This window comes from Apis florea, unplaced genomic scaffold (genome assembly GCF_048593485.1).
Source record: "Apis florea isolate Af1SG1 unplaced genomic scaffold, ASM4859348v1 contig_3034_pilon, whole genome shotgun sequence".
NCBI lineage: Eukaryota > Metazoa > Arthropoda > Insecta > Hymenoptera > Apidae > Apis > Apis florea.
Genome location: NW_028256693.1, coordinates 977,200 through 999,569, shown reverse-complemented (window position 1 = coordinate 999,569; position 22,370 = coordinate 977,200). Strand labels below are relative to the sequence as shown.

Genomic DNA, 22,370 nt, shown 5'->3' with positions numbered 1-22,370 from the left:
TTAGCTTTCTTCAAATTGGAAATAATTTCAATTTCATTTTCAAATATTCCTCATTTTTTTAAATTAATTATTGGTTTTTTGATCAAATCATTTTTGATATTAGATTTCATCGAAATGGCTGGATTAAATGATAAACGAAAACATCGAAAAATATTAATTCGTTCATTGAATAAATCGGATAGAGAATAAATATACAAGGAAAAAAAAATGTAAAGAATAGTTTGATTGTAAAAATCCATTATTTCCTGGAAGAATTTAATCTCGGCTTTAATCGGCGATAACTATTTGTTGCTATAGAACAACAAAATTCTGTTTCAAAAGAATAATTGAAATTTCATCATTCACAAATCATAGATAGAATTATATAAAAATTGAAAAGGTCAAGTCAGCAAATAATTAAAAAATCCATACAGATCAAAGATAAATAAATTAAAATTGAATATATCAAAGAAATATGTCAAATATGTCAAAAATATAACGAGAAGATTTTTAGAAGATTTTTAGAAAACAAATGTGAAAATCTAGTATATATATAGGAATTTTATGAATAAATTTGGTTATGCAAAGCAAATTTACAATGTATAACCATACGAACACAGAAATAGCTGCACAGATCCATAATGTCAACGATCTGTGCAAACCAGATGGACCGCGCGAGTTGAAGAGGTGGTCGTCAAAGGGTTAAGTAGTCTCGCATCAGACAAGTAGGTCAGCGAAGTAGATCTGTCTGCTGTAGATTATAGATACAACTTGTATGTCGTCGAGTGACTTGAATCTCGAGCTTCATTTAGAAGTCTTTATGTAGCAAGCCGATTCTTTTTTCAACAATAATACTAGTTAATCCTTTTTTTTTTCAATTTTTTTTATCTATACCAGATAAGTTAAAATAGAAAAGTTATTTTTTAAAAAAAATGATAAGAATAAAGAAATAAATAAAATCAAAATTAACAATTTGATCATTACAAGAAATAATTGATCAAAATTAATAACTTAATAATTAGGAAAAAAAGAAAGATAGAAATATGAATAAATTGTTTTTTTAAATTTGTAATTTTGGAGAAGGGTTTATTATTAATAATTGTAATGAAATGATATAGCTTATAGAGAAAAATTTCTATAGAAAAAAAATATTTTAAAATTAAAATAAATATGTTTGAATTTGTGGAAATATATTGAAATTTTATGCTCTATATATATAACAGGAAAAAAACAGTTGAGGAAAAATGCAATGAAGATTTTCAAATAATTCGATTTGCTACACAACGAAGCATAAGGTTTCTCGAATTGAATTGTCGAGTAGAGTTACGCTCTAATTCTCAATTTTAATTCGAGCTTAGCTGGTGTATGTTTAATGATAAGATTTATCACATAGCGTATATTGTACAATATATATTGCACAAGTGAATTTCTTTTCAACAACAATTCAAATAATTCACTTTTATTTTAAGATCAAAATGATTTAGATCGAACAATCTACATGATAACGTATCTATATTATTTTAATTAAAAATAAACAGATAAATAAAAAGCGTAAAATATGGAGTCAGAGATTTTATATTTAATAATAATTAAGATAAGAGTCTTTATTGTGTGAGTAAGTACCTCTTATCGGGAGTTTTCTTATAAATTTTCAAAATATTCTAATCGTTAATCATAAAAGAATAATTTACAGATAATTTAAGGCAAACATTTTAAAAATAAGTATAACGTTTGATAGTCGTTATTTGATCTCTCTCATTAAGCCAGTTAAGAAATTTTGATTTCAAACACAGATACATTATGTGAGAAACATAAATAAAATGTGCATACATTAACGTGACCGACATACAATTAACGTCATAGCTAAAGGGAGATGCTTAAAAAAACTTTTCGATCACGTAAATATGCCTAAAAAAGAATCATGTTGATATTTGGCTATTATGTTTTAAAAGTTCGTCGAGGGGGAGAAATGAGAAAAAGGCAAGTTTGAGGAAAAAAATGAGAAAGAATGAGAATGAATAGATGAAAATAGAAGTGGAATATTTTTCAGAGAGGAAAATTATTATGAATTATCGAAACAATTCAAAATATATATTGCAAGCGTGATGATAATTGTACTTAGAACTTTGTTGCGTTCCAATAGATAAAATCAAAGACAAACGAGTCGACATTTCATTTGAATTTTGCTGATTAGTCATGGTTTTTTTTTTTTTTTGATTCTAAATTTATGAATATTCATTAATGGATACGATTTTTCGCGTTTCGAATCGTTTCTTTTGACCATTCAATTTTTAATAAATTTCTTCTTTTAAAACTGCTTTAATTATATTTCAGTTAGCAAAAATACTTTCATCTCATTTTTTCTAAAAAATTGTGACAATTTTAATTAGTAAGTAGATCTAAATGATGAAATGAAAATTAAAAATTAAAAAAGAAATATCGAGAACAGAATTATTTTAGAAGAAACGTACTATATATTCAGTTGAAAATTTTTCACAATTGTTTTCCTAGCTTCCAAGTCGAGAATATATACATATAAAATATATACATATAAAAAAATGATTTCTGTTGAATGAAATTTTGTATAATAGATATCATTTCATCCTTTGTTTTAATTTTCAGTCATCATTATTATCCCCGTAGAATTTTCTTTTCACGTTGATTCATGAATTAAGGATAGGATGTATAACAAATAAAATCAAACTCATGATAAATTTAAGAACAATGAATGTATATTTCTTCACAAGCCATAATATCATCTAGCGCGTAAAATCGTTTTCATTCGTATCGATGATAAACGGCACGGTGGTCGGTATTGAATTCAGATTAACCCCCCGAGTCTCGTACAGCATCGGTATCTTAATTTAATAAAAGTAAGCCGTACAAATCGTACCGTAAATCGAATCGATGTCCCGTATTACGTGGACGCGGATACAACGCGTTTTTAACATTCGTACAAATTATAATATATTCATTTTATTTTATTATCGCGCACATTTAACATTATTAATACCTGTGTTTTTACTCAGGGTAAGAACTTATTATTCTAAGTCGTGATCGATATACAGTTGGGCCACGTTGTGAAACAATTCGTGTTTTCGTATCAACGTTGTTGCGAAAAAATATAATAAAGGATTATTTAAAAAAAAAAAAAAAAAAAAATTAAAAAAAACCATCGAAGCGAATTTTAACGGAACGGAAATGAAGTTTTTCAGTCCTCGGTTGTGATTACTCAATTGTGGCCCTCCCTGTCGCTGGGAGGTCTGATGATCTTAATTTGCTTACAAATATCGAAAAATACGTCTGCCGTAGTATAACAAAGTAACAAACACAATACACCTAATTAATTACATTTAATTAGTAATTATGGGATGTGCGATGGTCTCGTTTTAACCCTTCGCTCCTCCTTTGGCGGGTCTCTGAAATAAATAGATATATATACGATTGACGTTATTATATACCTGAAAATTTAAATTTTATCATTGAAAAAATAAAACTTATTTATTTAATTTAATATTTATTACAAGAATTACAATTTATTATTATTATTATTTTTTTTATTATTTAAATTAACATTTAACCTCAGTGTCAATGTCTAGATATTCGTATACTTTCAAGTACATACTTTAAGATTAAACTTGAAATAATTTACAACAATTTTTCGAGTAATAGAAAAATTATAATTTATCGAGAATTATTGATATTGGCGTAAGGATTAACGAAGATATTGGTAATAGAATTTGTAAACAAGCGAAAATTGTCGTTTCCTGATATTTAAAAATAATATAAAAAAAAACAAATCACAATGTTTTTTCATGCTTTATAGAAAGTTTGAAGAAAAGGAGCTAAGTAACGGAAATTGAACTACTTACCGGAACTTCCTTTCGACCTACGATCTTACACTTAGAGCGTCCTATCATACCGTATTCGTACAAGCACGAGCAATCTTTCTCAAATTCTACGTTGACGAGGGTATCGGCGATCCTCTTTGCTGCCACTTGGACGAATTGCTTCTTCTGATTCGACTTGGCGTCCAAGAAGTTGTTAGAGCTGAACGCGGCACCGCCAGACTGCAATATGATCTCAGGTAAATAACGCTCGATTCACCAACTCTTCCCACTTTGTTTCCAACTTTTGACGGGCTCGAAAAATCCCTAATAATAGATGAGGATCACTTGTTGAACACTTACGAAAACCGCGAAGTCAGCGCAGACGTCCTTGATCGCCGGTTCGAGATTGCTCTTCATGTCGGTGCTTCCGGTGAGTGGCTTCTTCTTGCTGTCAGCGAACGTGTACACGCTGTCTTGGTCGTAAGCGACGATATTTTTCTGAGGCTTGCCCGAGACGAGAAGCTCTTTCGGATACGACACGTGGTAATAGGTGAGTCCCAAATCACGATATATTTTAAGACCGAGTAGGAGTCTAAGTTGTTGCAACTGGAATTAAAAATGGATAATTTAAATATGTTAATTATAATTGCATTTAAACATATGCAAAATATATGAAAAATAGAGAGATGTAAATACATGTGTCACTATCTATTGACGCATTTTCGAATTAATTACATTCATAGTATAAAGTTTATTAACAATAATATATTATTGAGAATTATAGAAAATTTTTTCCTTATCGTTTTAAAAGAACATTCTATAAGTAATTTTATTTATAAAGAAAATATAAATATCTCTTTTTAATTCCTAAAATTTAAATAAGAGTCTATCTGAAAATTGATTGATCAAATCAAAATAACAGTTGAGATCTGAATTTCAATAAGAAAATCAATTATTTTCAAGTACATTGATTAATGTGTTCTCGAAACACACAGGCCAATCAGTCAATAGATTATAGTAATGAATTGATTTTGGACAAATTATAGAGATAATTGCTTAATTGCTCTTAATTCTAGTTAATTCTGACTGATTGCTACCTACAAAATGTTAATTACTGACTATGGCTATCAATGCCGAACTCGGTCTTCTCTGTAAATTGCCATCGTGTTACAGTTACCTCCCCGATTCAATCTTTGAAAGATTTTTAACAATAATTGATCCTTTAAAACGAGAAATGTTAAGAGGGAATATTATAGAGGGAAAATATTTATAAATATAAATGTTTTATAAAAAATAAAAACTTACCGAAATGGGGAATGGACTCTTCTCGCATGGATTCGCGATCACTCCAACCACAGCTCTCGCTGCACCAGGTCTGAATGGATATCGAATGGCTGCCTCGTAAGCATCGGTCAATTTGAAAGTACCTAATTCGACATCCATTCTCTGGTGTAGATAATCAATTTTTTTTTCCGTGTTGCCATCTTTCGCTTCCTAGAAATCATCATTTTTTTCTTTATTTATAACGCGCAAAATATAATGATGATTTCCGCGAAATGTTTATAAATTGCCAAGTGTAATTATCGATTAAAGAAAAAAAAAACCAGAATAAATTTATTGGCTGATTATAATACTGTTGCAATATATGTCATGAAAATAAATCAAAATACGATCATCAATTCGATAACTTTAAAACTTTATAATTTTATTCAAATCGAAACAGTATTCATCGATTGATAATATACTAATAATAGATTCTTTATAATCTAAATAATGACACGTTTTAACGAAACTAGAAAAAAAAATTTGTTACACGTTTTATTTCGTGTAACGAGCAAAAATATGAAATAAGAAAAGATCGTGATTTAATTTCTATGTATAGAATTAATTATATTACATTTAATTACATTATGTATAAAAATCTCGCGCGAAACGACTTGTTTTCTTAACTACAAAACAAGAATATTAATGATGTCGATGAATGATGGCGCGCAAAAACATTTCATCTCACGTCGGCCGGAAGTACAATGGAATTCCAGACTGATCGTTAATGTTTATTTCATTATACGTTAGTTTGCATTTATCATGTATTGCTTTAATATAAGACTACGTAATATATATTCGTGCGAATGAAAGAATGATTCGAATTTCATTCAAGATTTTTTTTAATATTAAATTGATAACATTTCATTCAACATTTGATTATATAGGAATATTATTTCTTGTGAATTTTTAACGCATTAAATTTTTTTGCTATGAGCAAGCAATCTCATATTATTCTTTGTGTCGTGGAAAAAATTAACACATCAATGAATTTTCTTTAAAGAATAGTTTGTCACGAAATAATATGAATGCATCATGATCTTTTGATAAATTTAATTTCGAGAGAAATTTTTTGAAAAATTTCCATATAATTTTTTCCCGTGGAATTACCTGGTAAGAAATTATTGGTTTTCCTTCCTCAAACTTCATATTTTTGACTTCACCATCGATGTTAGTGTCGCCATTTAATGTAAAGTGTTGTGGCCATTTCATCATCTCGCTGTACCCGATTAATCCAATGTGCACGTCTCTGTGAAATCAATTGTTTTCAAAAATTACGAATCGACCCGAAAAATTCTAAATATGTAATTTCGTTGATCCTTCTTCGTTGATTGATTTTATTATAGCTATATATTTCTTTTAAAAAAAGAATGAAATTTTTGAGAGAAAAATAATTATAGTTGATTACAATTTTTTGGGATTTTCATTTCAAAGAAAGAATGGGAGAATATAACGTACATAAATATAATGGAAGGAACTTACGTTATTCCTTGTTGTTTCAATTCCTCCCTAAGTTCAGACATTAAAGGCGTAATCATTTCCTTGTATATTTTATCGTTCGGTATCTGTTGTTCAATTACAAAAATAATATCAGCCTCTTTCTTCGGTACCTTTACGCTGAACGAGTCGCCCATGTCGATTTTGTTTCCGCCCACTTTGCAATTTGCTGAAAGTAAATGGAAAATAATTAAATTTTTTCTTCGATACGATCTTCACTAGCCTCCATTTTGTTATCTAAAAAGCTAAAAATATTTTACGTTTAAAAGAAGTAAAACTTTCGATGCGATTAATTAAATCTTATTCTATCATTCTATCCTTTATCTGATATATATATGATGATATATATATCAAAACTATTTAAAATTTGCCATCTTTGCAATAGAAGATTTTAAAAGAAGAATTGAATTCTCTCTTATTTGCCATATTTTCTTTATCATTCAAAATTTAGAATTTTATCTAGTAGAAAATAAATGGGATCAAAAGTCGAATTGAATTCTATTCTATAAAGATTATAGAATTAAACGTACTGCAAGAAGATGGGATATAGGTAGACATGACTCCTTGGGCATAGCAAGCATAATGATAAGCCGTGGCTATTATGCAAGCTCCAGCCGGTGTGCCAGCGGCAATTGCATGATCGCAGGCATCGCGATATAGAGACGGTTTCACGATATTGAAGCAAGATCTGTAATTATTTCATCATCGTTATGTTATTCCAAACGAAATTGTTTCTTCTCCCTTTAAGAGCAGGGATAATGTAATCGACGTAACGAAACGAAATAATAATTTTACGTACCTTAGAGGTGAATTTTCGCCAGTGAAGTAATCGGTACAAACTGGGGTACGTTCATTGTGTTGCTCGACCGCTGTCGCGTCTGAACATTCGCCCTTCAATTTGTACGCGTTTCCAAATTCTGTTCCACTTTCGGTGATCTAAGAAATATGAGAATAATATAATTGCTGATTAAATTGTTGAAAAAAATAATATACAAAAATTCTAATCAAAAGTTAACGATTTTTAATTTAAATTAAAAATCATTAGAAACTGAATGATTAGATTTGAAATTTCATCGTGTAGCACGTTCAGCACGTAAAATATTTTAATTTCGAAAGCGAAAAAAATAGTATATCTTCATCAGGAAGTTTCTGCATTCGGTCTAAATCTACCCTCGCAACGTTGAAGGACCGTTACCCTTTAAAGATCGAACGATACTCGGTTCGGCACGTGAATACCTTGTTATCCACGAGCGCTTTGACTTCCACGAATTGCCAAGTTTCGTGTGCGAGGAAGGCATTAAAAACTTTGCGACACGACAAATGCATACCTTTCCAGAGGGCAAAGTATAGTCGTCATACGGCTCGTTATTCGCGTCGCCCAGGATTCCACGCAGTTTGCCATGGTAGAAGCCGGAAACGTGGACGGCACAAATCATAGGTGCCTTGCTCGTGCATGAAACGCGAACACCATAATCGGATTTGATATTGCCGTACGTTGGGAACAGATAAGCGTGCAAATTCTTCGTTTGTGCTGGGTAATCGGCCGGTTTGTTGTTCACTAGAATCTGAAACGAGGGATTATTAGTTCGTGTCTAGGCATTATTCAATTCTTTGATGTGTGTATTTAATATCGTAAGAAATTATCAAGAGAGGAATTATACGAACAAATTTGAAAATAAAACTTTCGCGAGTTGAACGTTAGGAGGGCAATTTTCGAGAGTTTAATCTTAAATTTATTCGCATCTAATGTCAAGTATTTTCGAAGGAATTATTATTCCAAAGTAGTAAAGTAAAATTTTTATAAATTATTCTCGAGATAAAGAATAATCTTTTAATCTTTAGGGCGTCTTAGCCCTCTTCTTCTTTGCAATTAAATGTTAATTACTACTACCTAAAATCTCTTTCTAATAATGAACATTTTTACATCTTTTCTTGTTTACAGTTCTTGTATGAGTGTTATCACTTACGTTTCCGTTGTTCTTGATCGTGATGCTTTCCTTAGGCTCGGTGAGCGTGATACTGATAAGGATACCGTTATTAAAGTTAGCCACGACAGAGAAATTGCCATCTTGTATATCTTGTACAAGGATATAGGTGCAGGATCCGGCCATTGTTAAGTGACGTCCATCGAACGTGAAGAAATGTCCTCCGTCAGTAACGACACCTGACTTCCTGAACAGTGGCGCCGGTCTGAATGTCAGAAACGAAAAATTTCCTTAAAATCATCGGCGATAATTTTCTAAATCTATATTTCTTAAAGGATAATTTACACGATATCGATTTCCAATCATTTTAAATACAAATTACACCTATAAATATCCGTGGATAAAAAATATTTTCGAAAATATCGCTTTACACGAAAATTTCTATTTCGATTTCGATTTCAAAAATTTATAATTCCGATTACATCGTGTAAATAAAATCTAAAATGAAAAAAAAAATTGTGCAAAATGCAAATTGATGTTTTCAAACAACCTAACAATTATATAATTATGAGCAATCATAAGACAAAAGCAATTCCGTAATACATCCGTCATAATGTGTCGTAACAGCAGGAAATGTTATAAATAGCTTCTTTTGAAAATCGTGTAAAGTTAAAACAGAGGTGCAACTTATTAGTTTGCATCTGTCACTCTAATTTAACCGGTTTTGTATCGCGTAACAATTGAACACGCCGAACCGGTAGCACGTATTTCCTAGAAATTTGTGTTTACCTGTAAGTGTAATACAGATCCCCAAGCGTTGGTAACTCTCTGTTGCGCAAGAGGTTCCAGACGGAGAGCTTTAAGGCCGAGATGGTCGGCAACTTGGACAAAATGCCGAGATCCGGTGTCTGAATTGAAATTAAGCCCCACACGTTGTCGAGCGATGATTGTTTCTGCGCCAGTGCCACGATCGATTGAAGCGAGGCCATCAAACTCGTGTAGATCTTCTTGAGCTCGCTCACATTGTCGATCTGTCGATCGAAAAACGTTTCTAGATTTATTCTGTTTCATTTCAATGGGAGATCTCTCGATTTGATACATAGCATAGCGTGCGAAAGTTTTTGGCCTACTTCTCAACTGATTAAGTTAAATGGCAATCTTTTAGACGAATACACGCCATCGACGAAAAATTTTCCAAGACCTTTTACATTTCTGGTTTTGTAATGCGAATAATGCGAATGACGAGATGATGATATAAAGGGGAACGTTATAAAAAAAAAAAATGTAACCAGTGTACGAAACAAAATTGTAAAAAAGAAAATCTTCTATTGAAAAGTGTTATTTATAAAAGAAGATACATCGTACAATTTTATGTTATAAAAATTTAAAAGCGTAAAGACTTGTCGCCAAGCTTATCCCAAAAAGCATTATTGCAATTAAAAATCTAAGAATCTTCTTAGAACGTACCTTCTCTCGTTTGACGTGTTTGATAACATATTGGCAAATGATATCGACCAAATGTCTTAATTCTTCGGTGGGCAGTATATTCTTCCCAAGTTTGCACAATTCTTCGAGCGAGTTTAAAATATTTTCCGGTATTTGGAAGTTCTTCAGCTCTTCCAACCTCTCCTTTATGGTTTCGTAAATCGGCAAAGCTTTCAACTGGTTAATAAGCAAAGAGGAGAACTGGTCGAGGTTGTGCTTGATCTGTTCCAATCCCTTGAATACGATCTTGGCGATGTCTTGGCTCATTCCGGACAGAACGTTCAACACGTCTTTTATTTCCTTTTGGTGGTCGTTTATCAAATTCAGAACCGCTTGAAGATACGTGTTGGCGAGTTTCATCGCGGCATCGAGGATTTCTATCACTTGATGGAATATTTTATCGTACGATTCCTTTAATTTAGGATACATCGAGTTGACGGCTTGCTTCACGTTGCTTATTAAGCTGTTCAACGTTTCCTTCAACTTCTCCAAATCACGGGCGATTCGTTTCACGGTTTCCGTGAGGATTTCGAAGAGGGTGCCGAAATATTTGCGCCTTGAAAAAGAATATATCATTTTTTTTTTTTTATTTTCGTTTTAATCTCGTGAGAGAAAAACTTGTAGGGGGCAATTCTTCTAATTTGAATTCTATTGTTAATCCTCGAGTGGTTGACTGTGAATGGATCATTAAAAAATGAATTATACTTTTTTCTTTTATCAGGTATCATTTTTTAGAATTGAATATAAATATAAATATATATATATATTTATCATAAATAATAATAAATTGATTATAAGTTTTTTCTCCCACGATTTTTATTTATTTGTTATATATTTTTAATATCGTAATATTTTAATAAAATCTGGAATGGAATTAATAATATATATGATAAAATGTAGTACTTTATATACATACAGGATGTCCTGGATTTTTTCCGCCATTTGATGCCCACATAGTCTATGAGTAAAAATAGGAAAAAAATGTCATATAATTTGTTATTATTTCGTATTTCTCTTTTTAATTTTTTATAAAATATTTATAAAACATTTATGCTTATATGACTTTCTTTTTCTTATTTTTACTCAATAACTGCTGACTATGTCGGGATATCTCGTATAAAATATTCCATCTAATCATCTATATTATATTCTTAATTTATTTTATAATAATATTTCAGAGGAATCAAAGTATATTTTTACAAAATATATAAATATAAAGGAAACGAACATCGCACAAAATTATCACAAGTGTATAAGATAATTAGATAGTTCATTTTACGAGAAATATCTCATGAAACGCATTATTATATAATTCCTCGTAATTAGAAACAAAAATTTCGAAATAATACTTACAAGGTAGCCTGAATTTCTTGGATAGTTTCGTCGGCATTCAATTCTTCCTTCAACTTATTCAACTCCTTCTCGTAATATTCTATAAGCGATTGGAAGTTTGGTTTTGCCTTTACCAGATGTTCTACAAAATCCGTACCCTCCGCTTTCGTTTCGTCCAAAACGTATCCGTAAACGTCTTTCACTCCCTTAATAAGGTCGAGATTTTTGTTTTTGATAACTTTCTGGAAAAATTTAAATCACGCGTGGTAACTTTTATCGCATAATCTTGTTACTCGTTAACGATAGTTCAGTTTGCTTACTCCAAGCTCAGCTATGTTCTCCGTATTATAACCAAAGTCGGGTTTTAGGAATTGTTTTTCGTCCAAATTGACCAAAGCGTGGAAAAGATTCTTCTTCGCCCCATCTTTGAACCAATCCGCGTGGATCTCTGCCAATTGGCCAAGCACCACTTGACCATTGAGTACAGCTTTGTTGTTAGGATTGTCTGAAATCAACGAAACATTTAAATGATATATGATATAAAAATGTAAGTGAAAAAACACGATGGAATTCGAACGAGTTAGTTACTTATTGACGACGAATAATTGTGGATATCGTTATAAATTAATCTCAATTAAAATATTATATGGTATAAGAATAATATGGACTTACTTTTCAGATAAGTTTCAAGTTTGAATCGATTGAAGTCACTGGCTTCGAAATTCAAAATCTGAGGTGTACTGTCCAAAAGAGACAATTGCCTGGTTACTTTTTGAGTGTTTTTCGTGATATCGAACTTCCAGTCATCCTTAATCAGTTGTTTGTCAGGCAAAGTGACCAACAAGGAGACGTGATTCAGATCTGCAGAGTAGAGGGCGCCCAGTGTCTTTGGTTTCTGTTTAACGTTGTTGTAGGTGAAGAAACTTCCGAATCCTATTTGCTTTTTCGATATTGCCAAATGAGATTTCAAGTCGAGTTTCAATTGTTGACCACGGCTGTTTACTTCTACCAAACTGGTCACGTTCTGCCCGTCAGGGATTTGTTGCCGCTGCACGTTTGCCACGATAGAGATTTTCTGAGATCTTTTGGCGAACACGTCGATGTCCAAATTGGCATCCAACAGCTTGTCACCTCCGTAGTGGAGATATCCTTTCACCGATATGTCCTGAAAAAAACGCACGATGATATAGACAATCATTACTCTTTCTACATCGAAAAGGCAAATGTCGAGAAAAGAATAGAAATAATCAAATATTCAACATTTTTTTCATTTTGTAATATAATCAATTCATTCGGTTATATATCACCTTGTGCTGAGTTGGATACGTGAATTTCGTTTCTCCATTAAGGGATAAACTGTTCTTATCAACGTTGATGTCTCCAATGGCAGATAGACTGGTCTTTTCGGATGGTTTGTTCTTCTTGTCCAGATAAAGGGACATGTCCAATTTGTAGGCTGCGGTTTGTTTGGTCTTGGGCAGATCGTAGATCAGAATGAGAGCCACTTGGCGTGAGGGCAAAGTCAAGATGGTAGCTGTGAAACAAATGTAATATATATTGATTCTATCTATGTCCGTATAATTGAGTATCATTGGCATAAAAAGAAATTTCTCGTTTCATTTCGATGATTGAATAAATTATTTCAAGAATTATTTTCTATTCTTACCTGCTTCTTTGGGATGAATATAAGCTTGATAAGTATATTCAGTCTTGTCTTTTGAGGAATGTAGATAGAGGTTGGTTGTGTGATCGAATATCGGATTTCTGAATTCGGTATTTGTCTTTAAACCAAATTCGACAGGTACGTTGAACTTTTTCAAATCGACTTCCACCGTCACCTGATGTTTCAACAGAGTTTTTTCTGAAAAAAAAAAGAGGTACCATTATGAAAGTTAGCATTATGAAATTAACATGTTAAAATTAATATGCGAAAATACTCACTTTCGACATTGAGGATCGACTGAAGCTTGAACTGAGCGCAATCTTTGTTCTGCTCGCAATAGCTGTTGAAGAGATGTAACTCTTTGTTAGAGAGTTTTAGTTCACCCACTATGGCGGACGGGCCGAGGTTGGCGTTCAAAACTATCGCAACACCCGTTTCACCGTCTTTTTCTTGAGTTAATCGTTGACGGGTGTATTTGAAGGATGAGCTTTTGGTATTGTCGCCAACTTTCAGATTTCCATTACCTTCCATCACGATCTGTCCATCCTCATCGCGATGCTTGTAGCTTGTGCTGGATATACGTGTAATTTTAACGCGTAAATATTATTGTAGAATAATTCTAAATAATTGTAAAAAATCATACTCGAGATAATTCTAAAGATTTTCTTTTTTTTATATTTTCTATTATATGATTTTATAAAAATTCGACTTAAAATAATTCGATCGTGTTTCTTTCTCGTAGCGAGTTTTTGTAAAATGTCTATTCAGATTTATATATATATTTTTAATAATTTTCAATTACTTCATGCGTTTTTAATATAAGATAGTACCTTCCAGTTACAATATTTTTGCCATCGCTGGTGACAGTGATGGAGATGCTCTTTCCATCTTTAGCTGTTGGTTGGTTGGCTATTTCAGCATGGATATTACGGTGTTTGGCCTTGTCGCTGTCAAAGTTCGCTTTGATCACGAAATTATCGACACTTTCGAGATTCACATGAGCGTCAGCCTTTGCAAATCCTTTAGGCGTGTCCACTTTCCATTCACCTGTAATATAAGAATATAACGATGTAAAGAAATTGGATAATTTTTTAATCAATCTTATACGTTACATTCTTTTGATGTATCATTGAATTACCTTTGTATTCCTTGTTGTTGAGTTTTTGGAATTTGGAAAGGATTTCAGTTTTCCCTGTTGGGCATATGGCCGTCACATGGAACAGATTGCTGGAATCCAGGTATTGGATTTCACTGACTAGAGAGTGTTTGGCACCGTCGGCATCGATTTTGCTGTCGATTGTCAACTTGTTCTCGTCTTTAAATCTCTGTAGAATAAAACGAAATAAAAAATCAATTCAGAGAGATTTTCATAAATGCTAAAAAGTTCAAAATATTTCTTAGGAGAAAAAATTTGTTCCAAGAAAATTAATCTTCTTCTGTATCATTTAATTATAAAAAAAAAAGGATGTCAATATTTTCATTGATTTCTGAGAGAATAACTATATTACTTTAATTAATCTACTCCATGGTTAGTTAATATTGAAAATAACATTTCTAATATTGTAATAGAAATTTCATATGAATCTTTATGACGAATTATCGATATTTATTGATATTTTCAATGGAATAAAAAAAGAATACCTTGTAAACAAGTTGCAAATCAACGTTATTCAATTTCTCGAATTTCAAATTGCCTTTGGCCTTGAGATTGATGATAGCTACCGAGGGAAGGTATTCGTTGTCAGATCTGAGCGAAAGTGTTCTGCTACCATATTGCCCATCCAAAACGAGCGTAGCTGATTTTTTCTCAGGCGTGGGATCGTACTTGTAACTGCCCGACAATTGGGCAGGCGACAAATCTAGAATATTCAGATTGAGCTTTCCTTTACCCTCGCTAGGACCTTCCAAATTTTTATTCATTCCTATCAATTCCAATTCCTTGCTCAGCTCGATTTTTCGATCGGTATTGTACGTTAGTTTCACGATTCCTGAAGATTTAAAGAGATCCTTCTCGTCAGAATCCAACAAGCTCGAAACGAGTTCGAGTTTCAAATTCTTCAAATTGTCGCTCGGCAATTTCATGTCCAAAACACCGTCTATTTTGCAAGGTTTGTCGATACTATTTCCTTTTCTCACGTTCACATTGCTCTGATTAAAATAGAAGAAGATAAGATGATCGATAAGAATTTAGATTTATTCCTGATTAATTGAGTGGCAATCTAACTAACAGAAAAAAAAAAAAAGGCCATAATTTCTCACCATCAACGAAACGTCATCTCCGAAAGATGATTTGACGTTATACGATCCCTCGTTGTCGCCGTGGTTGCATCGATATTGGAATTGCAGTTTCTTAGGAATACTAGATCCTCCCAACTCGATGTTCACCTCCCTCTGCTTCTTGTTGTCGGGCAGATTCAAATTCTTTCCAGTCACCGCGATCTGGATATCGTTGCCATTCGTATTCACGAACTTCAACTGACCATTACCCTGGAACGTGATCGTATTCACATCGAGATCCTGCACGTTGCCATTATACGACAACGATCTGGACGGCCCACCCTTCTGCTCGTAGTCCGTCAGTTTACTGGCCACCTGTATATCGTACTTGCTATCCTTCTTCACGGAATTACGTTTCCCTTTGTACACGAGGTGACGTCCGTTCGGCAGAGTGACGTCCACCTCTACGTCGAGCTGGCCATTGTTCAACGTACCTTGCATGCTACCCTTCCCGTTCAATTCCAATTTTTTATCCACGATTTCCAATATATTCTTCGTATCCACGGACGTTTTCGTGATGTCGGACGTGGTGGACAGTTTCAACCGTTTATTCGGATCTTTGCTAGCGTCGTAAAGGAGCACGAGCTCGCCCACGTGTTTGGATCCGCTGACGGTCAGGGAGCCGGTAGCTTGGATCTTTCGATTGATCTTCGGAACGTCGACGTCCAGTTTCGCGTTTCCTTTACCGTTTTGGTAAGAGTACTGGCCGTTGGCCGCCAGATAATTCTTCAAGTTGAGGAGCAGAGAGCCGCTCGGGTTGGGGGAACGTTTGTTCTTCAGATCGAATTCGATGTAGTTCACGTCGTTCACTTTCGCGTTAAGGAGGGCGTTGAGCGATTGAGGGTTCACTTCCAGGACCGTGTTAATTTTCACCTTCTTCCCATTTAAATTCGCGTCCCCGTCCAGCTCCAAGTTAACATTGTTCTTGCTTATACTGTAAAGTACAAGCGCGTCGGCGGTATATTTACCGCCCGGCTTTAATTCGAGGGAATTAGAGAATTGACTCTTCTGCCCGTCCAAAACCTTCCGCTTGGCCTTCAACTCGATCCCGTTCTCCATTAATTCAGCCTCGAACTCGACCTCGTAATCACCAGGTTTCTCCGTCCCCACCTTGGCAGACAATTCCGTGCCGAAGTTGAACTTCTTGTACTTCAATTTGAGATCGCTGCTAACCGATTTCTGGGTCAATTCTCCCTCGTATTTTAACTTCAAATTTACGACAGGATAGGTGAGCTCGTTGGATACGGATAGAAGCAACTCCTTGTTGTTCAGCTTGTACACAGCTTTCTGCGTCAAGGAGAGACGGTTCGTCTGAGAGTTTAGATCGGGCCCGTGAACGAAATGGAACTTGTTCTCCAAGTTGTTGTCGCCCTTCTTCAATTGCCAGTTCAGGTTGAAACCGATGTTCGGGTCGCTGGACGGTATAGCAGATACTGTGAGACTGTAATCACCTTTCGAGCATTGGCCATCCAGTTTGAAGGCTAGATTTTTGTCCCCGTAACCGATATTCGTGTCCACGTTAAGGGTGTTCCCGGTCCACGCTATGGGTCCGTCGATCACGATCAACTTTTGTCCATTGAGCACAACGGCGACCTTCTCGAGCGCGAACTTCTTTCCATCTTGATTGTCGGTAACGTCCACGCTACCGTCGAGATAGTATTGTTGCCCCGCCGGAAGACCAGTTTTCGAACTGGCCAATTTTTCAATGTGCTCCGGCACTCTGTATTCCATGATGGGTTTGTACTTGCTCCCGCTAGCCAGTACACCGATACGACCATAATACTCCATCTGATCGTGATTAATGGTGACGGTCAATGTGCGTTCTTGAGCAGTGTCCTTCAGCACAGCTTCAGCGGAAGCCTTCTTGAAAGGCGTGTCCAGGGATCCCTTGACGTACATGTTTGGATGTTGCGTGCTGGATTCCAAAAGCAGGGCTACCCGCCTGTTCGTCTTACTGTTCGGCGTGTCCAAAAGAATTTCGAAGGAACGCTTGTTCGCCTCCATATTGTTGGCGAAGATTTTGAAGCGATACTTGGTCACGTCGTTGTTCTCCACCTTGACGGCGAACTTGGCTGGCCCGTTAAGGGGGAACAAAGATTTCTGTTCGATCGCGCTCGAGTCGTCGTAAGGATACGAGATCTTTCCGCAAACGGTCAACCCGAGATAGGAGGACAATTGCTCGAAACAGTCGGCGTATTCCTTGGTCTTTCCGAATTTAGCAGCCACGTCTCCCTTGGCCGTTGAGAACAACACTTCGCTGCTGACGCTGATCACTTCCTGTTTCTTCTTCGGGATACCGATGTTCACGTCGATACCGGTTCCGTCCAACACAGAGACGGATACGTCCGTGCTGGTGCTGGTGTGAAGGGTGCCGACTACCTTCATTCCAGACTCGGCACCCGGCGCCTGCACGATCATACTTCCCGCGAGCCTGATGGAAACGCTCGGCTCAAGAGCGAGACGGAAGTTGGTGTTCTTTGGATCCTTTAATATCGACTTCAAATCGAATTTCCCCTGGGTTTTCAGGCGGAGCGCACTGGTTCCGGTGAGGCCGAGGCTCAAAGCGGTTCCCAAATTGGTCGGATACACCAATTCGTTGTCCAGGAATTGAAGGTAATTCTCGAGATCGGATTTCAAGTTCTTGGTAAGGTCGAATCCTTTTTCCAGATTGTCGAACAGCTTGTCGATCACGGCCTCGGGGCTCAATTTGCTACCCTCGCCTTGGTAGCTCAGGTAAGCGTATTCGGCGCCGAACAATTTGACGGACAAGTCGATGTCGAGATCCTGGTCGACCTCGTTGCTCCTCAAATGCACATTCTTCGCGAATCTGTCCAAATCTCCCTGCTTCACCTCCCGTTTACCGCGCACCACTTTCTCGAATTTTTCCCTCGCGTATTTACGAAGCTTGTTCACCTCGTTCGCGCCGCTCTTCAAATCCTCCAGATCCTTCTCCCAAATCTTGCCCTTAGGACCGAAGTAGTGCTCCAGCAATCGGTCCAAGTTCTCCACGCGCGTGTTCAACTCGAGGAAATTGAAATTTTTCCCGAACAACTCTATGCTCATGTTCAGGTTAGCGGATCGCGGGACGAAGCTGTTCTGACTGTATATGACGTTGCTGTCAAGGGTGGAGCCCAGTCCCAACGAGTCGATCTTGTACGACAACTCGTTGTTGAAGGAGAATTTGCGGAAATCTTCCGGGAATTTCGTGCGAGGTTTGATCAGTCCAAATTGATTCTTGGCGTTCAACTTGCTCGGATCGGTGGACGCTCTGAGATTCCTCAAATGGGCCTGGATGAACGATCCGACCTGATTCACGGTCTCCTTGTCCAACACCTCTTTCAGTTGATTGGCCACGTGCGGGCAAGGGCAGGCGACCAACGAGAGATAAGAGTTGATCCTGATTTCACTGTCCTCCTCTCGATCCGCCAACACTTTGAACACGATGTTCTTCCATTTCATCGAGCATCTGGTGGGCAGGGTCTGGATGGCGGCTACTCGGACGCGATTTTTCACGTTCTTGTCAGCGGCGATGTTCGCCAATTTTTGCAGTGTCGCGTCGTCGAGGAACTGGCTGTTACCCAGAGCTTTCAGGGCGGAAACGATCAAGTTCTCCTGCTCCCTGCTCTTCGCCTTCCCGTTCCCCACTTTCTCGCGTATCTTGTGCACCGCCTGCTTTATCTCGGCCACGTTCTCGCAAGAATTTTGTTGGCAGTATCTGCCGATCACCTGCCCGACACCGAGATAACCGAGCCGGGGTAGATCGGGCTCGTCCAACAGGGACGTGACGACCGTCACGGATGGAAGGTGCACGTGGCGTATCAGGGCGAGGCTGCCGGCGTAGAAGAGGAGCGTCTGCACGTCGGTCAGCTCCTTGTTCTTGATCAATTCCACCCCGACCTCGGCCGCCTCGCCGGTCCTGGTGCGGAACAGAGCGTCGAGGAACAGCTTCTGATCCTCTTTGTCCCCGGAACGAACCTTCTGGTACACGGACATGATGTCGTTCTTCCCGCTCACCCTGAGAACCTTCACCAGATCCGCGAATTTAGTGGCCGCCTCCGGCTTCACGCCTCCGACCACTTCGGCCTTGGCGGCCTTCAACGCGTTGTCAACCGCCTCCGCGGACGATTTCAACACCGGCTGCGGAGCTTCGAAGATTATGGACTTGGATTGGGACACGGTCGCGGTCGGGTTGTCGGCCTTCTCGCTCTTCAACGTCAATGTCGTTTCCACGTTCGTGTTCGCGCCGGCCTGTCCATTGCTGAACGGCCTAAGCGTGTACTGCTCCTTGGACACCGCTTTGTTCAGAATACCGCGCTTGAAACGTTGCTCGATCGATTGCAGCGAGCCGAGAAGAGGAGACGATTTTACGCCAGCTTCTGCGTCCGTGTTTCCAGTTACGAGACCCTGGTTCACGTTCTCGCGGAACGCGCACAAGGCGAGGTTTCTGTTCTTATTCACGATCAGAGAATCACCCTCCTTGCGGAAACTGAACTCCGTTAGACACGTTCCCATCACGTCGGTCTGCAAACGTGGAATTAAGTTGTTTGAATTTCTCTTGTTGAGCGAAATTTGTCCGATCATTTATAAAGAAATTGTTTTCGCTCAATTTTTTCTCTCGTCGTTCGAACCAATTAATTAAGATAAATTAAATTGTAATTTAATCGACGGAAGATAAGAAGTCTTGGATCTTGGATTGTTATTCGATTCTTCGAGAAAGATAGTTTGCGTTAACTATCAAGGCAACAGGGAAGGATTTAATTACGTGAGATATTAATCTTTGAATCACTTTGAATTAACATCTAATCGTTAAATTTGTTTCAGGTTTCACGAACCTCGTGGTGTATCGCTGAACCGCTATCCTGCATAATAGCTGATTGGAACATGGAGACAACTGCTCTTTTGATGTTGAGGGATGCTTGGGAATCACCTGGCTCGGTGCAGAGTTGAGTGTCGATGTGGCCATCGTGGTAATTGAATTGGACTGCGTACTGTTCGATTTCTGGGATCAACGGTGGCTGAAATGTACACTTGTTCATCAGTACATCGACTGTAAGTACTATTTTATTTTAGTTTCAATTAAAAAAGAAATGTTATATAAAATCACTGAATTTTTAAATATACGTATAATGTTCACATCGGAGATTACTTTTCGTCGATAAAGAACGTGAAAAACGATTATACATTATAAAATTTAAATAATGGTTCCATTCTTTCTTTTAATAAATTTTTCCTAGCGCAAAAGGGTTGTAAAACTGTTGTCAAAGTGTTGAGAAAAAAAAAAAGTAAAAGTTCGAACCTGTGAAACTGTTCTTTTGATACTTTGACAACTTTGTAAAGTGATCTCTGATAAAAGGGGAGAAAATATTAATTATGTCGAATCAGGGTGGAAAAATCGAGAGAAAGGTAAAACGTTTTACCGCTCCGTTGATCTTGACGTTCTTCAGCCGTAGTTGATTAATGCAATCCTGTTTCACCGACAATTCCACGATGGCTGATAGTTTAAGAGATGCATCTCCTTGCGCATCGGTGACCGATGTCACCGACAACCCTTCCAAATTATATACGTACGTGCGCCCTTCCTGATACGCCTTGCTTTGATGCACTATTTCGAAAAGTAAATAAACGTTATTACACGATTCGTAGATCGTGGTTTATTAAGAATCAACTTAAGAATTGTACACTTACTTCCACGGCAACCGGTCACGCATGATGGCCGAGCTGAAACGATACAAAGGAAGAATTATATAGAATTATTATATGAAACCGTTCCCGAGATTAATTTAAAAAAAATTTAGAAATAATTTAAAGAAATAGTTTAATTTAGATTTTCGATTGAAAATAGAATATTAAAATATAAGAATGATTACAATTTTAGATAGATATTTCTCGAATAGAAAAGCTTAAATAGAAAAGCTAATTGTCGTAGAATCGTAACGAAAATTTTAGGATCGGCCGTTGTTAATTTTAATTGCTCTAAATCTTATCTCATCGCTGGACGTTGTGCTGGTCAATTTTGGTAACGATTTATAATGATCAATAAAAAGACCAGAGAGGCAGAGTTGCATTGAATTGAACCGAGCCGGTTCTTAAAATGGCCACTTGAATTCGTCATTAAGGGGTCAATAGTTGGCCAGATCGAGATTTGTTTCGACGTGGTATAAACACGGTCATAGCCAGCGCATAATAATATATAACAGCATAATAACCAATGAGAATTATCCCAATCGCCCGTAATAGAGTAATAACGATATTAATCGTTAACGTAATTGACGTTAATATAATACGGTATAATGTAACAAGCATGTAGAAACAAAATCGAAATTTCGAAAGATATTTCGGCTCGATTGATCGCGCGTTAAAAATTTTCAATCGATTATCAAACATTCATTCGTATCAATTATAATGTTATATTACACTTGCAATTTCAATAACATTTTTATTTAAACAGATAGCCCTGAAAGTTAGATTGATATTTGATTTTTTAAACATCCCATATTAATAAATATCCATAAATAATCTAACACGGTGCAGATTCGCCAAGCTTTACATGCTTATGCCGATTAAACGTTAATCGAACCATCGTCCAATTAAAATTAAACTTTCAATTAACAGCTGATAATAGAACCGTTCCGTTATAACCATCGACACGTTCCACTCGTAAAATTTCGAGGGATTCTAACCAATTCTTTAAATTCTCGACCGTTTTATATGCAACAAACCTAATAGAATACGTGAGGATCTATGAGATGCGATTGTGGTGCGTGACCCTTGAACGGTTAATCCGTCTTTTGTATTTAATCGACTTTCGTATTTAATCGAGTCCTCAGACTCCCTCGAGGGCCGTTTACTCCTTCTTACCTTACTGGCACGCAATGAAAGTTTTGCGTCGTTGAAGGATTTCGGCACGTGACGCGAAATCCAGACCGGTCCCGACCCGATAAATTGCCTCGAAACGGGGAGGAGGAGGGAAAAAGAACCCCTCCTCCCCCATCTTTGCTCTCGAAATTCAGAATCTGTTCGACAGTCCTCCTCGAATATATCCTTCGAATATCTCCGGAT

General features: G+C 36.5%; 2 protein-coding genes across 2 annotated transcripts in view; one reads left to right on the top strand and one right to left on the bottom strand.

The window, feature by feature from the left end:
- Positions 1–2,693: 2,693 nt before the first annotated feature.
- The window catches only part of apolpp (retinoid- and fatty-acid binding glycoprotein apolipophorin), a 35,413-nt gene continuing 15,736 nt past the window's right edge, over positions 2,694–22,370 (bottom strand). Inside the window, exons 2-26 of the mRNA XM_003691446.4 lie at positions 20,997–21,029; positions 20,729–20,913; positions 20,144–20,326; positions 15,294–19,832; positions 14,676–15,182; positions 14,173–14,359; positions 13,865–14,081; positions 13,313–13,605; positions 13,038–13,232; positions 12,679–12,905; positions 12,044–12,536; positions 11,692–11,876; positions 11,393–11,613; positions 10,022–10,595; positions 9,344–9,585; positions 8,597–8,819; positions 7,958–8,194; positions 7,429–7,565; positions 7,160–7,317; positions 6,615–6,798; positions 6,243–6,381; positions 5,115–5,303; positions 4,170–4,415; positions 3,852–4,049; positions 2,694–3,398 (exon numbers count right to left, since the gene is read on the bottom strand). Coding sequence (XP_003691494.3) covers positions 3,369–3,398; positions 3,852–4,049; positions 4,170–4,415; positions 5,115–5,303; positions 6,243–6,381; positions 6,615–6,798; positions 7,160–7,317; positions 7,429–7,565; positions 7,958–8,194; positions 8,597–8,819; positions 9,344–9,585; positions 10,022–10,595; positions 11,393–11,613; positions 11,692–11,876; positions 12,044–12,536; positions 12,679–12,905; positions 13,038–13,232; positions 13,313–13,605; positions 13,865–14,081; positions 14,173–14,359; positions 14,676–15,182; positions 15,294–19,832; positions 20,144–20,326; positions 20,729–20,913; positions 20,997–21,029 — 10,022 coding nt within the window. The 3' untranslated portion in view covers positions 2,694–3,368. The remainder of the gene's footprint in view (positions 3,399–3,851; positions 4,050–4,169; positions 4,416–5,114; positions 5,304–6,242; positions 6,382–6,614; positions 6,799–7,159; positions 7,318–7,428; positions 7,566–7,957; positions 8,195–8,596; positions 8,820–9,343; positions 9,586–10,021; positions 10,596–11,392; positions 11,614–11,691; positions 11,877–12,043; positions 12,537–12,678; positions 12,906–13,037; positions 13,233–13,312; positions 13,606–13,864; positions 14,082–14,172; positions 14,360–14,675; positions 15,183–15,293; positions 19,833–20,143; positions 20,327–20,728; positions 20,914–20,996; positions 21,030–22,370) is intronic.
- Positions 20,232–22,370, top strand: part of jeb (low-density lipoprotein receptor domain-containing jelly belly protein) — an 89,945-nt gene continuing 87,806 nt past the window's right edge. The window contains exon 1 of the mRNA XM_086907935.1: positions 20,232–20,360. The gene's annotated coding sequence lies outside the window, so the exon portion shown is untranslated. The remainder of the gene's footprint in view (positions 20,361–22,370) is intronic.